Source organism: Drechmeria coniospora, chromosome 01, assembly GCF_001625195.1.
Source record: "Drechmeria coniospora strain ARSEF 6962 chromosome 01, whole genome shotgun sequence".
Classification (NCBI taxonomy): Eukaryota; Fungi; Ascomycota; class Sordariomycetes; order Hypocreales; family Ophiocordycipitaceae; genus Drechmeria; species Drechmeria coniospora.
In genome coordinates, this window is record NC_054389.1 from 8,801,407 (window position 1) to 8,815,610 (window position 14,204).

The 14,204-nt window shown below is 54.5% G+C and overlaps 5 protein-coding genes across 5 annotated transcripts; 3 read left to right on the forward strand and 2 right to left on the reverse strand.

Annotated features, from left to right (window-relative positions):
• Positions 1–3,274: 3,274 nt before the first annotated feature.
• On the forward strand, positions 3,275–5,418 carry DCS_02321 (putative 6-phosphofructo-2-kinase; the record flags this gene model as incomplete). The annotated part of the gene is made up of 3 exons (XM_040799649.1): positions 3,275–3,516; positions 3,657–4,509; positions 4,561–5,418. The coding sequence occupies 3 exons, from the start codon at positions 3,275–3,277 to the stop codon at positions 5,416–5,418; spliced, it is 1,953 nt and encodes a 650-aa protein (XP_040660532.1).
• A 700-nt stretch (positions 5,419–6,118) lies between these two features.
• Positions 6,119–7,456, reverse strand: DCS_02322 (U3 small nucleolar RNA associated protein; the record flags this gene model as incomplete). Its single annotated transcript, XM_040799650.1, has 1 exon — positions 6,119–7,456. The coding sequence occupies one exon, from the start codon at positions 7,454–7,456 to the stop codon at positions 6,119–6,121; it is 1,338 nt and encodes a 445-aa protein (XP_040660533.1).
• Positions 7,457–7,857: 401 nt separating this feature from the next.
• DCS_02323 (uncharacterized protein) lies at positions 7,858–9,090 on the forward strand (the record flags this gene model as incomplete). The annotated part of the gene is made up of 3 exons (XM_040799651.1): positions 7,858–7,929; positions 7,997–8,532; positions 8,616–9,090. The coding sequence occupies 3 exons, from the start codon at positions 7,858–7,860 to the stop codon at positions 9,088–9,090; spliced, it is 1,083 nt and encodes a 360-aa protein (XP_040660534.1).
• A 328-nt stretch (positions 9,091–9,418) lies between these two features.
• On the reverse strand, positions 9,419–10,633 carry DCS_02324 (uncharacterized protein; the record flags this gene model as incomplete). The annotated part of the gene is made up of 3 exons (XM_040799652.1): positions 9,419–9,503; positions 9,593–10,297; positions 10,425–10,633. The coding sequence occupies 3 exons, from the start codon at positions 10,631–10,633 to the stop codon at positions 9,419–9,421; spliced, it is 999 nt and encodes a 332-aa protein (XP_040660535.1).
• A 1,580-nt stretch (positions 10,634–12,213) lies between these two features.
• On the forward strand, positions 12,214–13,745 carry DCS_02325 (uncharacterized protein; the record flags this gene model as incomplete). The annotated part of the gene is made up of 2 exons (XM_040799653.1): positions 12,214–12,325; positions 12,394–13,745. The coding sequence occupies 2 exons, from the start codon at positions 12,214–12,216 to the stop codon at positions 13,743–13,745; spliced, it is 1,464 nt and encodes a 487-aa protein (XP_040660536.1).
• Between the last annotated feature and the right edge of the window lie 459 nt (positions 13,746–14,204).

A 14,204-nucleotide genomic window follows, 5' to 3' on the forward strand; every position in this document is an offset into this window, starting at 1 on the left:
GTACTGTACTTGTGCAAATACATGTACTGTAGGCGTAAGTAAGTTCTACGGGAACTCGAACAAGCACAGCTACTGTACGGAGCACATGGGGGTGATACTACCTTGTAAGTACCTACACGGCGTACTAAGTCAGTATACTTACTCCGTACAGCAAGTAGGCGTTAGTACAGTAAGTAAGTACTGTAATAAGTACTCCGTATTTGTACAATACTTAGATGTACACCTACTCCGTGCGGAGTACTTGTATTACTACAACGCTAGTAGTTATAATTCTTTAATTATGAGTACAGTGCATGCTTGTAGGAAAGTAGGTGTACATGTACTTACAGTACGGAGTACAGCAGTTCTAGTTCTATGCTAATAAGTATGCATGCATGCGTGCTCATACATGTGCAGGGTATCATGGCCCGAACTGGTACCGGAAAACTTGCATCCACTAGCCCGTAATCTTTGTCCCCCATCAGCGACAAGGATCCTCACACGTGGGTCGAGTCACTCGATTGGGGCGACATCGGAGGTTCTAGTGGCTTGAAGATACTTACCAGGAAGAGCTAGTACTAGCGGCGGGTACGACGAGTTCGCAGCACTTCTCCGTACATGTACATGTACTCCCTACAACTGCTTAAGTACAGTAGAAGTAAGTAAGTACTCCGTACCTACTTACCAGTACTCCGTACTTTCTCCACACATGTGCCACAAATGTGCAGGCCGGGGTACTTACTTACTTGTACCTCCTTGTACAAGTTTATGTACCATTAGCAGTATTTCATGCCTGCCAATCCATCTACTTAGTTGTACTGCAAGTATGCTTGCAATAACTAAAACAGAGCAAAGTTCAACTACACAGCACCAGCAAACCCAGAGGAACGGGCAAACGAAGCTGCGAGGGATTGGGATGCCGAGATGCGCATTGAAGAAGACTTACGGTGAGCAAGTTTAAAACCATCAGTAGTCGCACACCCCGCGGAGCCACTCCGTGACCGAAAATAGTACGTGACCAGTTTTACGACAAGAAACACCTTGGCCAAGTTAGAGCAGTCCATTCGACGGGGATGCACTCGCATCCTTACTCGTACTTGCGTAGGTGCAGCGAATACGTGTGTTTTTCTCGCAAGGATGCAATGCAGGCGGCCGTGATATCCGAGGGCCTAACGCGCGCCGAGCCATGCGAGCAATTGGTTCTCCCCGCGGATCCCCTCCCCGGGTGCTCCTCTCGCCGCCTCGACACCCATTCATGACGCATTCAGCGGCAGGCCCACCAGGATGACAAGGTCCGTCTTGTCAACGAGGTGCTGCTCGGAAACGCCATCCTCCACATGGCACAGACCTTGCGGCTGTCCTCCTTCTGGTGGGGGGGTCACCTTGACAGAAGTGTTCAAGGTAATGAGCTGGAACATGTACTGCGTGATGGGTGAAGATGGGTCCTACATCGTACGCGCTCTTTCGTTGCGTCTTTTGACGACCTCGGCGTAGGTTGGTTTCACCCGAATGCTTACAAGTTACAGCCAGGCAGAAGCAGGCAGGCCTTGCGCGGCAGTAGGTACATGTAGTAAAAGCACTTACCGGCAATCTGAGACGTAGCGAGTGTGGATGAGGCGAAGGGTGCTCCCGGCAGGACCTGTCATTGTTCGCCTGCCTGGTGCACGTTGCGTCCGGCAAATAACCATGTAAGCACCCATCATGACACCTGAGTGCCAGGTCGCACATTAGTTCGGTCTGGCTGACGGAACTAGGTGGCTGCTGCATATGCACGAACCAACGCCGGCAAAGCCAGAACGTGTGCAGGAAGTTATATTCTTCGACTCTCCTCCTCCACTTTGCCGTCATTTCTCGTCCATCCATCAACTTCCCGCCACGTACGTTTCCTCTCAGGGCCTCTTGGTGTCCTGTGCTACTAAATCTTTTTCTTCAGGCAGGCCCGGCTGCACAGGTACCATTCTGCCCTCGAGCAATTTAAAAGACTTGCCTTCCCTTCTTGCACATCCTGCACTGCGGGCGATAATCCGAACCGACTACGACGATACTACGGGATTCCGACCACCAAGAATACGTGCTCGTTCGACGAGTCCATGTGCCGGTGCGAACTTGCAATTGCAAAACACGACCAAGTACTTGTCCCGTCAATCCGCTTCATCGCCGGCTGTCAGTCAAAATCATTAATCATCATCCGCTTCTGTGCAGTCCGCTGCGCCTGCCTCGAGACAACGACGATTGGTCAAACTCTTGAAGTTTTTATTTCACCGACCCGCGTTTCTTTACACCGAACCGTGCTGGTCGTCAAGCCGGAGTGGTACAGCCAAGGTCACATCCGGGTCGGACGGGAGGTCAGTGTTGGTTGCCGAGAAAGGATACGAATTGGAGGTGAGTGAAAAAGGACGGCCAACCCTGTGCTGTATTACAGGCCTCTTGGCTTAGTACCTGCTTAGGTACAGTACAATGGTAGTAAGTACAGTACTAACCAAGCACTTAGGGAGGCACCTAGGACCTTTCGCCTACCAAGGTACGGAGTACTCCAAACTTGTTGTAGCAACACACATCACCCCGTCGTACCGCCGCACGGTATTACTCCGTAAGTACATCTGTACTGTACGGTACTTGTGTGCTCCGTGCCATACGTGCATATATGCGCCACGGTTACGCCACAACGCCAGGCGCCCGCCACTAGTACCTAATAGTAAGTATTCTACCACGGGCCGGTCTCGCTTCACCCTGGCAAGATCTGCCCGAACAGTACCGACTAATGTACTTGTACTTGCTTGTACTTACCATCAGTCATAGCCCAGCAGACTTTGCGAGTACGAGTACGGTCTATTACGGAGTACGGAGTTCCTACATCGTCATTGGCAAGGGTCCTCAGTCCCCTCGATCCCACCCTCTGGTTGGTCTCGACTTGTTGAGAACTGGCCGGAGGCGCCCTCCACGCTTCCACGCTTGCAGGCCTTGGCCACCCTAGCTCGCAGTCAATTGCAGGGTCCAAATTAACCCAGTCGTCTCGTCCAACCTTGAAATTCCATTCTCTCTTCCACAACCACGGCCGGATCCAGATGAAGGCCGCAGTTTCCAGACAAGGTGCGTCTTGACAACTTGTCATCTCCTCCTACTCATTGCGTACCATTCACCATTGCTGCCCTGAACGGCACGACTTGCTCATGTTCATTCTTCCACCTTGTTGCACATTTTTTTCATTCTACTTTTCTTGCCTAATCCTTACCCCTCCGTCGACGTAGATCTGGGCCTCAGGCAAGCCACTCAATCCGCCTTGGCCAAGTTTGTCATGAACAACTCGCTTCCTTCATCGTCACAGCCGTCCGCCTCTCCTACCATTTCCGAACCAGACCAGCACCTTCATCTTCCCCCGCCGGCTTATCGAAATGGAATTCCGACCTCCTTTTCACACGCCGTCCCGACGGCGCCAGTGCATGTTTCGTCCATGGCACAGGCCCTACGAATGATGGACATGACCGAGACGCCGCTCACGCAGAGTGTCAACTCGACTGCTCCTAATTCTCCGCGCCTGTAAGTCGCTTGCTGAACTATACTATACCTCTCTGGCCCGTTCGAGCTCCGCATGCTCTCCTGCTCGAGCGCAACCCCCCTTCGCCGCCATCCGCTCCTCCTTTGCCCCGTCATGCTGACTTTGTCCTGCCCGCTTCAAGCCCCCCGCGTCGCCAGAATTCGGGCAGCCAGACACCCCGAGTTCGAGCCCATGCGACAACTCTCAACATTCCCGGCATGACTCGCTCGCGCGTCTCTCCCGATGGCCGAATCCCTCAGCGCGACGTCGCTGCCAAGCTCGTCATCGTCATGGTCGGCCTCCCGGCTCGTGGCAAGTCCTACATCACCAAGAAGCTGCAGCGTTATCTGTCGTGGCAGCAGCACGACTCCCATATCTTCAACGTCGGAAACCGGAGACGAACGGCGGCGGGCATCAAGGTCTCTGCCAAGCCCACCCTCGCACCTGAGCACGACCGTCTCGACCCTCCTGTACGGGCCGCCACCATCCTGCTCAACGGCGTGCCGGCCCCCGACTCCATCGCGACTCTCGAGCCCCCGGAACCGACAGCCCTCACCTTGGACGGCGCGGCCGGGGAGGAGCAAGAAGGCCTCGACCAGTCCGCTCAATTCTTCGATCCCAAGAACGAGAAGGCTGCCGCCATGAGAGATCAGGTCGCCATGGACACGCTCGATGAGCTGCTCGACTACCTGCTCAACAAGGGCGGCGCCGTTGGCATCCTCGATGCGACAAACAGCACGGTGAAGCGGAGGCAGCAGGTTGTCCGCCATATTAAGGACCGCGAGCCCAAGCTTGGCATCCTCTTCATCGAGAGCATCTGTGAGGACCAGAATCTCCTCGAAGCCAACATGCGCCTCAAGCTCTCTGGTCCAGACTACCGCGACAAGGACCCCTACAAGTCCCTCGAGGACTTCAAAAACCGAGTGGCCGCCTACGCGAGCGCCTACGTTCCCCTCGGCGCCTACGAGGAGGCGAATGACCTCCAGTACATCCAGGTTTGATCATCCCACACCCGCACCTGCGAGGTGGCGTTAACACCCCGGCAGATGATAGATGTCGGCCGAAAGCTTGTGCAGCACCGGCTGAAGGGCTTCCTAAGCGGCGGCATCAGCAACTACCTCTCCAGCTTCAACCTCGCCCCGCGCCAGATTTGGATTACTCGCCATGGTCAGAGCGTCGACAACGAGCTGGGAAAGCTGGGTGGCAACTCCCCCATCACCGAACGCGGCCATTGCTACGGCCTCGCCCTGCACAAGTTCATCACCCAAAAGCGAAAGGAGTGGCTGATGGAGCAGAAGAGCAAGATGGCCCAAGCGTCCTTCCCGCCGCTTCCCGGCGATAACACTCCTCCGTACCCAGACATGAACCAAGACCTGGACGAGAAGAACTTCTGTGTCTGGACCTCGATGCTGCAGCGAAGCGTTGAGACGGCCGAATACTTTGACGTGGACGACGACTACGATGTGAAGAACTGGGAAATGCTCAACGAGCTCAACACCGGTCAATTCGAGGGCATGACATACGACGAGATTGCGAAAAAGTACCCGGACGAGTTTCAGAAGCGTGCCAACGACAAGCTCAATTACATCTATCCCGGCGTCGGTGGTGAGGGTTACCTCCAAATCATCAGCCGTCTTCGCGACATGGTCCGAGAGATTGAACGCATCACGGAGCATCTCCTCATCATCGGCCATCGCTCCGTCTGCCGAGTCCTGATGGCCTACTTCATGGACCTCACACGGGAGGACATTACGGACATGGATGTGCCCCTCGGCATGCTCTACTCGATCGAGCCGAAACCGTACGGTATTGCCTTTCACGCCTACAGGTACGACGAACCCCGTGGCTGGTTCGAGGAGATGCCCAACTACAAGCCGCAGAAGGCTGCCAGAGGCACCGTCTAGGCGACGAATTGGACACATGCACCGTGATGAGCAAACAGCGAGCCCCCGATCGAGGGTTGTACTTTTATTTTGATCACGGTTTCGGAGATGGTAGGGGAGGGACGATGGCGTTTGGCTTCGGTGACCGCTACGCATTAGACGACGGCCGCGGAAACCGGTACGAGGCGGCGGCTCTGTTAACACTGTTTCAAAAATACCCAGAACTGGCGATACGCTGCCCGCCAGCGGCGTTGCATCGTTGAAACATACGATGCGTGCCTTTTCCACCCTCTTTTTTTTACTCAATTTTCTCGGGCGGCTATCGGCGTTCAATCGGTATCATTACCTAGTTCCCAGGAGGGGGAGGCCGCTCATTTGTATAGAGCACCATTGCTCTGCGCGAGATTGAGCCATGGGATTTGTTCTTCGCATGGGATTTGTTCTTCGCATGAGATTTGTTCTTCGCATGGGATTTGTTCTTCGCACGCACATATTCAGCCAGGCTTGAATCATGCGTATACTAGATGTAGACGAGCTATCGTCGAATAATCTGTCAAAACCTTGGAACAGTGTGCTTGATTTAGTTGTCAATTGATCATTGCGTATCGCCACCAAATAACATGTTGCCATCCGCTACCGTTCCAAGGAACCATTGTCCGAAACACCTTGCAATGCAATGCAAAATACGACATGGCCATATGAGAGGATACACTGCACATTTTTACTTTTCCTTGGCCAGCACCATCTTTTCTCTTTCGCTCTTGCGCCTCTCAAACTGCTTCTTGGTGTGCCGCCGCTCGTTCTCATCCTTGCGCTTGATGCTCTTGAGCTCTTCTGCTTTTATCTCACCAGCCTTCTTGAGCACTTTGGGCACGTGGCGGTGGCGCTTGATGCGGCGGACCTCGGGCATGTGGGCGAAGCGGTTCACAAGAGCTTCGTTGTACTCGAGCGCCTGCCGGTGTCTGGCGGATTTGACGCCCTGGCGCTCGGAGGCGTTGGCACGCCAGAGTCGAATGTTACCATCGTCCGAGCCCGAGAGGATGTACTTGGCATCGGGCGTCCACTTGGCGGTCATGACGCGCTGCATGCGCTTGGTGTGGTAAATATCGCGAGAATGGCCGCGGTTGCGCTCCCAGAGGCGAACGGTGCGATCCCAGGAGGCCGAGACGAGCTCTTCGCCCGTGGGGGAGAACTCGACGTCCATGACGGCGGCGACGTGGTCCTTGAGGACGTTGAGGGCGCGATCGAAGCGGCGCATGTCAAAGAGATAGATGTTGTGGTCCTCGGAAGCCGTCGCCATGTTAAAGGCCTCCATGGGTGACCAGGCTATATGGTTCGTGGCGAAATTCAGAATCGTCTTGCAGACAGGCGTCGAGGTCCGAAGGTCGTAGATGACAATTGAGCGATCGGTGGAGCAGGAAGCAAGGATGGACGTCTCGACGTAGTTGAAGGAGACGTTGGTGATGGTATCGGTTGACGTGGGCCACTGGAGTACCTCGGGAGCCGCTGTGTGCTTTTCGAGATCATAGATTGATATGACGCTCGAAGCCGCCGCGAACGCATTTTTTGATCGGTGGTGTGAGAGGCTGGTGAAGGCGCCTGCGCCCAACCAAGATGATATCGGCGCCGCTTCGCTGGGCGTATTATACGGATCAAACAGCTTGATTGTGCGGTCGGCACCACAGGTCAAAAGTTTCTGGTCTCTCGTCCACTCGAGCCCCTTGACGATGTTTTGGTGCGCCGTCGTGTGCCAAGTCTCGTCACGGTCCGTCAAGTCCCAGACCTTGACGACGCCATCGCCACTCCCACTGGCGAACCGTTGCAGAGAGTTTGGATCCTTGGCGATTGAGTATACGCCATCAACATGGCCCCTCCCAAGCTGGCCGATGAAGGGCGCAGCGTGCATCCGCTCGAGCTTTACCGCATTGACTGCACGCTGATACTCTCGAGCTCGCTCGAATGGATGCAGTGCGGAGTCGAGGTTCCGCGGCTTTTTGGCAACGTCGGAGCCCGGCGCTTGGTGCGACGACACCGAGCGGCTGAGTGCTTTGATCTTCATGTTGGCGTTGTCGCTGTCGACAGGAGCAAGTCGATCAGATCAAGGTCGAATTTGATGTCGCTGGGCTTGCTGATGCCATGGCGGGGATTTTTTTCTCTTATCGCCCGATGGGGTCTGGGCTTGAAGCAGGCTCCAACGCAGTCCTGGTCGATAAGAAGTTAGGGTGACTAAGCATTGAACCTGCTGCTGGCGCAAGAACACCAGGACCGTTCCTTTCGAACCAAATCCAGCTTTAAACCATTTCTCATCCTTCTACCGATACACTCTTGCGGACCTGCTTGACGAATATCCTCGGAAGAAAGCGCACCGACACGTAGACGGCGTAAAATCCGCGAGAGCTCTGCGATTTGTACCCTCGCTTGGTCGCATCTCTGCGGCCAGCGTCCAGTTCAACGACCACGATGGACGGCATGGACTACGACCCGATGGTGATGGACGGGGAGAGCGAGGTGCCTCAGGTGAAGATTTCTGCAGTACGTATGCAATCAACCATCCAGGTGGCGTGGCTTTTCAGTGTCGACTAACAAGAGCCTTTTTCAGGCCGATGGTACGCGGGTCGACTTTGAGCTGTCCAAAACGAACCTCTCATTCGCAAACTCGATTCGACGAATCATCCAGGCGGAAGTTCCCACCATTGCCGTCGACCTGGTCGAGATCGAGATCAACAAGTCCGTGCTCGCCGACGAGTTCATCGCCCACCGGCTAGGGCTGATCCCCCTGAACTCCAAAGGCGTCAACGAGCTCAACTACTCTCGCGATTGCGATTGCGACCAGTACTGCGAGCAGTGCAGCGTCACGCTAACGCTGCATGCGAAATGCACAAGCGACCAGATAATGAAAGTCTACGCCCGGGACCTGGTAGTGGACGGGCGCCATGCGAGCTCCGTGGGAAGCCCTGTCATCCTGGATCCTGAGGGTCTTGGGTGTCTGATCGCGAAGTTGCGCAAGGATCAAGAACTGAAGCTCACATGTATTGCCAAAAAGGGGATCGCCAAGGAGCATGCCAAGTGGATGCCGACATCCGCCGTGGGGTTCGAGTACGATCCTCACAACAAGCTGCACCACCTCGACATGTGGTTCGAGAACAATACAGACCCGGAAAAAGAATGGCAAGTTGACCCTTGATGACGATACAACTCGATTCTAATGATGCGAAAAGGCCGAAGAGCAAGTATGCAGAGTGGGAAGAGCCACTTCAAGAGGGCGAGAAGTTTGACTACGATGCCCAACCCGAGCGGTTCTATTTTGAAGTCGAGGCGTCAGGAACTATGGAGCCCGATCAGATTGTCCAGGGAGGAATACGAGCCCTCCAGCAGAAGATCGGTGCCCTTCTCAAGGGCCTTGATCCGAGGAAATACGGCGGCGAAGAGGTTGACGCCGACGGTCCTCAAAGTCCAGCCTTGAACATGGACGGAGGCACGACCCCTTGGCAGGATCAGGGGTACACCACCCCCTACGGTGGGAACATGACGTCTTACGGAGGTGGGAACACTGCTTACGGAGGTGGAAATACGGCTTACGGGTCGGGCGGCAATACGGCCTACGGCGGCGGCGGAACGACGGCTTACGGAGCTGGGGGCAACTCGTACGGGGCAGGCGCAGGTTCGTACGGAAGTACGACGCCCTACAGTTAACCCACGGAGCAATACTATTATCCTTGACGTGGGGCACGTACGCGATCCTCATCCGGGGGTACCATGCGGTCCGTTACTTTCTTCTGTTGCTTGGTCAGTCATGCTGAGGCAGGCGAGGCTATCGCGGGTGGGCATTGCCGCCAGGTCACAGATTCCCGTGGGTGTGAGGATGGGCCGAGCTTGACGTGTTTTGCATGATTTGCATCCATGCCACTTCCTACCCGCCTTTGAATCCTTACGAAATGGGTTGTAGGCCTCAATATGCAATGCCCTTCTAAAATATAACGCCACCACCAATGCCCAGTTCTAAATGCCCAATGTTTCTCAATTACAACATTTTTTCATCCGTGCCTTTCACCCGTCTATACGCTTTGCGGTGCATTTCAAGAAAGACAAATGTACAAATAGTGTGCCTGGACGAAAGTTAGCCGTATTCCCATATTGACACCAGTGCTTGTGATATGCCGGAGCGGCTGGGGCGATGAATAAGGTCCAAACGTACGGTCCTAGCCGGAGGAAACTGGGGACCCAGCCCTTGAACATCCACCTGATGCCATCCGTCTTGTAGATGTCGCCTACGATGCGCAGGATGCCATGTTGTTGCGTCGACGACATGACACGGGTCTTGATCACGTCGATAGGGCTTGTGGCCGTGGCAGCAGCGAGGCCGGCGAGGAAGGAGGCGGTAAAGTGGGTGGTGAGATTGTCACGCATCGGGGTGTAGTCCATGAGGATGCGCTTGAAGATGTCGTATGTAGCGAGTTGACCGGCAGTCATGACGGCCGCGCGACTGCTGTTGGGCAGCCAGCCTCTAAAGCAGCTCTTGGGGCCCTCCTCCCGCACCATGCGGACCAGGCCGTCGACCGCGTTCTTGTAGTTCCTTCGCTCAGCCGGGGGGAGGGCGGCGTCGTGCTGCATGCGGACATTGAGGACATCGGCAAAGTTGCCAGCGATACCGCCAATGAAGCCGGAGCCCATGGCCAAGGCGACCAGGGCCGGGAAGGATGGGTTGCGATCGCGGCCGATCCTGGCCGTGTAACGCGCCTTGAGCTCCTCGTAGATGCCGAAGCGCACTGTCGAGTAAGTGATTTGGCGCAGCAGCGACGCTGAGATGCCGCAGTAGAGGGCACGCACTCCATCGTTCCTGACGATGTGGACGAACGTGCTGCTCATGTTCTTGGGGGCATCGCCCTTGCGCATCTGAAGCCTGACCTAGAAACGTTGTCAATATACGTGATTTCTTGAACAGCCGGCTGTATCCGGAACCGTGTCTCGTACGGATCAATGGATCACTCCGTACCTTGACTGCGTTGGCGCGTTAGCAAAGCTCGTACAGATGTGTGGATTCCTTGGCGTTGGACGTACCCAGATCAAGCGGATGCGTGACGCAAGCCGCCATGCTGCTCGCGCTGCCACCAAACCAGAAGGGATATCGTATCGAGGGCGAGTTCTTCTTCCTGCACTCCCGGGCCTTGTTTGAAGGGACGACCGTTGCTGCGGCGGTAGCCGAAATTTGCGCCAATTCTCGAGTTGAGGCTTCCATGATCGATGAGGTTGAGATCTTCTCGTATCGCCTCCTCTATTGTTGTACTGTAGTCCTCTCAAGCGCAGCCTAGTCCGGCCGAAACTATAGCAACATGGTACAGCAACGGAGGGACGAGGCGCAGGTTGTCGCCTTTGGAATATCGGTTGGTAGATGTACGATGCTATATATGATGATTGGAAACTGGCAAGTTGAGGGAAAGGCCTCGAAGACTATTTGGTCAATCGTTTGTTTGCCGAATCGGCGACCTTGACGTCGTTTGAACGGCAGAAAAATGGCATTAGGTGGCGAAGAAGGCGGTGAGGGTTCGGGCTGGCCGACTGCTGTACTCCAGCTGAAACCGCCATGTACCCTTCAGAAGGTACTTTGTACCTACCAATCAAGTTATGACGTCGCTGTCTACCAGGGCATCAGCCACAGTTACCTATTTCGACCGCAATCTATATTGTTAAAGGTCAAGTATACGCAAAATGGACATTGGCAGAGTTGTTCATACATGGAACATTCGTTTCAACTACGTAGGTAGACGGCTCGCGTTTCATGTCGGAGATGAATACAAACAGAATGCAAGTCTGCGCAGACTTCAAGAAGTGAAAATCCAATCCACTTTCGCCACGAATACTCATCAACCGGTCGAAACCCCAGTATGACAAGCCATAAACCATGCGTCGTCAGTAAATGTCGGGAAGGCGATCGCCAGCGACGAGGCAATTTAGGGACTTTACTTGTGAGCACGGCATTTACAGTACGAACTAGTACTTACTGTACTCCGTAAGATGCCTACAGTACAGTATCTAAGCACCTTAGTCGGTAGTACGTACCTAATACCTACTGTACAGACCTCCGTACTCCGTACATGTACAGTAATTGTACGGAGAACTTGTATTAGGTACAGTAGTGGTACCAAGGTAATAATGCTAGCATTAGCATCTACGATCATTAGTGCAATATTACGTGCAATTGTACCACTCACAGGCCGATTATAGTGCACATTTGCCCCGTATGTGCTCTGTCTGTGCACACCTACCGTATCAACGGATATTTACGTACTTGCAAGTACTTACAGGCCTGGGTACATACAGTACCATGATACAAATACGGAGTAATACCTTAGTACTTGTAGTCTATGCAAGTAATACCTGATATAGGGGTGGGCGAGCAATACAAGTACTTACAAGTAAGTACTTGTAAGGAGAGGAAGTTCTAGGCACGTACTTCTAAGTACTAGGTAAGTACGGCACAAGTTCATATCGACTCCCCTTAGTAGGCTAGGACTTTCTGATAGTGGGGCCCAATACACCTCTGCTCGCGTAGGTACTTACTAGTGCAAAGGTACCTAGTAGGTGTGCATGCTCCCCGTACTTAGTACAGTATACTTACAGTACAGTACTGTACACCAAAGTACTTGTGTTACATGTGCACGCGCCTGAGCGGATAATTTATGATTGAACAACGCCCGGGTCAACTTTGACAGACAGAACTTCAAAGTTGGCCAACATCGATTAGTAGGTCAATCGGCATCGAAGCGCATCATATCGGCTATTCGAAACATGTGACTGTTTTGCACCCGCTTCTCCAACATGTCCTTGCGAGTTATCAGCTTGCGCGGCCTCTGGAGCCTGGGCTGCAAAGCTCGCACCTCCTTCAGCTCAGAGACCTTCAGTCGAGCATCCACCACCCGCTGCTACTCAGGTTCGTAGATGGGCCTTGCCGACAACACTGAAAAGCATGTATCCTGACAAGCACTTTTCGGAGTATAGAACTTCCATCGCGGACAAAACCACGGGGTCGGATAAAACCGTCGTCGGTCACGGTCTGCGGGGAGACACTCGCAACAGATCCTGAGTGGTTCAACACGCCCCCGAACGTTCTCGACGCAACATCACGGCGACTTCACCTCCAGAGTGACCATCCGGTGTGCATCACTCGTCAGATAATCGAGTCCAACTTCTGCCGCTCGACGTACAAGCGCTACAACGACCACAGCCCCGTTGTGTCGACAACGCAAAACTTTGAGTCTCTCGGATTCCCAGACAACCATCCAGGAAGGGCTCTCACGGACACGTATTACATAAACAAGACTACTCTCTTGCGGACGCATACGAGTGCGCATCAAGCCGACACGTTTCGGGCCAACGAAAGCGATGGATACCTCATTTCGGCCGACGTTTACCGGAGAGATGAGATTGACCGCAGTCACTATCCCATCTTTCATCAGATGGAAGGCGCAAGGTCATGGGATCGAGAAAAGGTCCCCGCCGGCGATGTGGTGGCAGCGGTCCGCCGGGAAATCGAGGCGCTACCTAGACACGGCGTCAAGGTGGAGGATCCCAACCCCTCATTTGACAGGGAGAGAAACCCTCTCCAGGAAGATCACCACTCCGCGGCCGAGGTCGAAGCGATTGCGGAGCACTTGAAACGCTCGCTGGAAGGCATGGTCGTCGACGTCTTCTCCCGAGCCAAGGCGGCGGCGTCAAAGGACAACCCCAACGTTGTGGACGAGCCCCTGAAGATGCGTTGGGTCGAGGCATACTTTCCCTTCACGAGCCCTTCGTGGGAGCTGGAAGTATACTACGACGGTGACTGGCTAGAGGTGCTGGGCTGCGGCGTGGTCCAGCAGGACCTCTATATCAACGCTGGAGTACCGTCGCAACTCGGATGGGCGTTTGGCATCGGCATCGACCGCATCGCCATGCTCCTCTTCAAGATCCCTGACATCCGGCTCTTCTGGTCCCGCGACAAGCGCTTCCTGTCCCAGTTTGCGGGCGTGTCCTCCAATCTCGGTGCCCTGAAGCGCTTCGTGCCCTTCTCCAAGTATCCGCCTTGTCCCAAGGACGTGTCCTTTTGGCTGCCGCCGGCAGCGGAGGATAACGGTCCGGGTGGCTTTCACGAGAATGACGTGATGGAAATCGTGCGCAACGTGGCGGGCGACACGGTGGAGGACGTGACAATGATTGACGAGTTCACACACCCAAAGTCGGGTCGGAGGAGTGTGGCGTACAGAATCGTGTACCGCAGCCTGGAGCGGACGTTGACGAATGATGAGGCGATTGGCTTCCACGAGCGGGTGAGGGCGGCGCTGGTGAAGGAGCTTGGCGTGGAGCTACGGTGAAGCTTGTTGCATGTACCTTGCACCGTGTATTCCAATTATGGCTGCATCACGTTCCGTGCTGAGCATGCATTGCATGTATGCTCCGCCCATGTGCCGCGTGTTCATGCCGACGACTCCGTAGAAGGTAGTCGCAGACGGTAGACTACGATGGCTGCCGCCGCGTACACTGGGGGATTCCATTTCCGAGACATATCCTGGGATGCGTCTCGCATCCTTTTGCAGATTCTTTCGCCTCGCCCGTATCGTCTCAGTTGCTCGTGGCAGACGAGGAAGGTTCGTGGGTGGCTGAGTCGAGTCGACGTCGACAAGTCGGCGATTGGCCGCTGGATGAGATGATACCACGAAGATGGTCCGTGGGGTGTACTACTCGGTAGAGAAATGAAGACTAGCTGTTCTTGCCTGGTGAGGAAATAGTATGCCTCAGGAACAGAGAACACCGCACGGGCTCTATCGATGCAT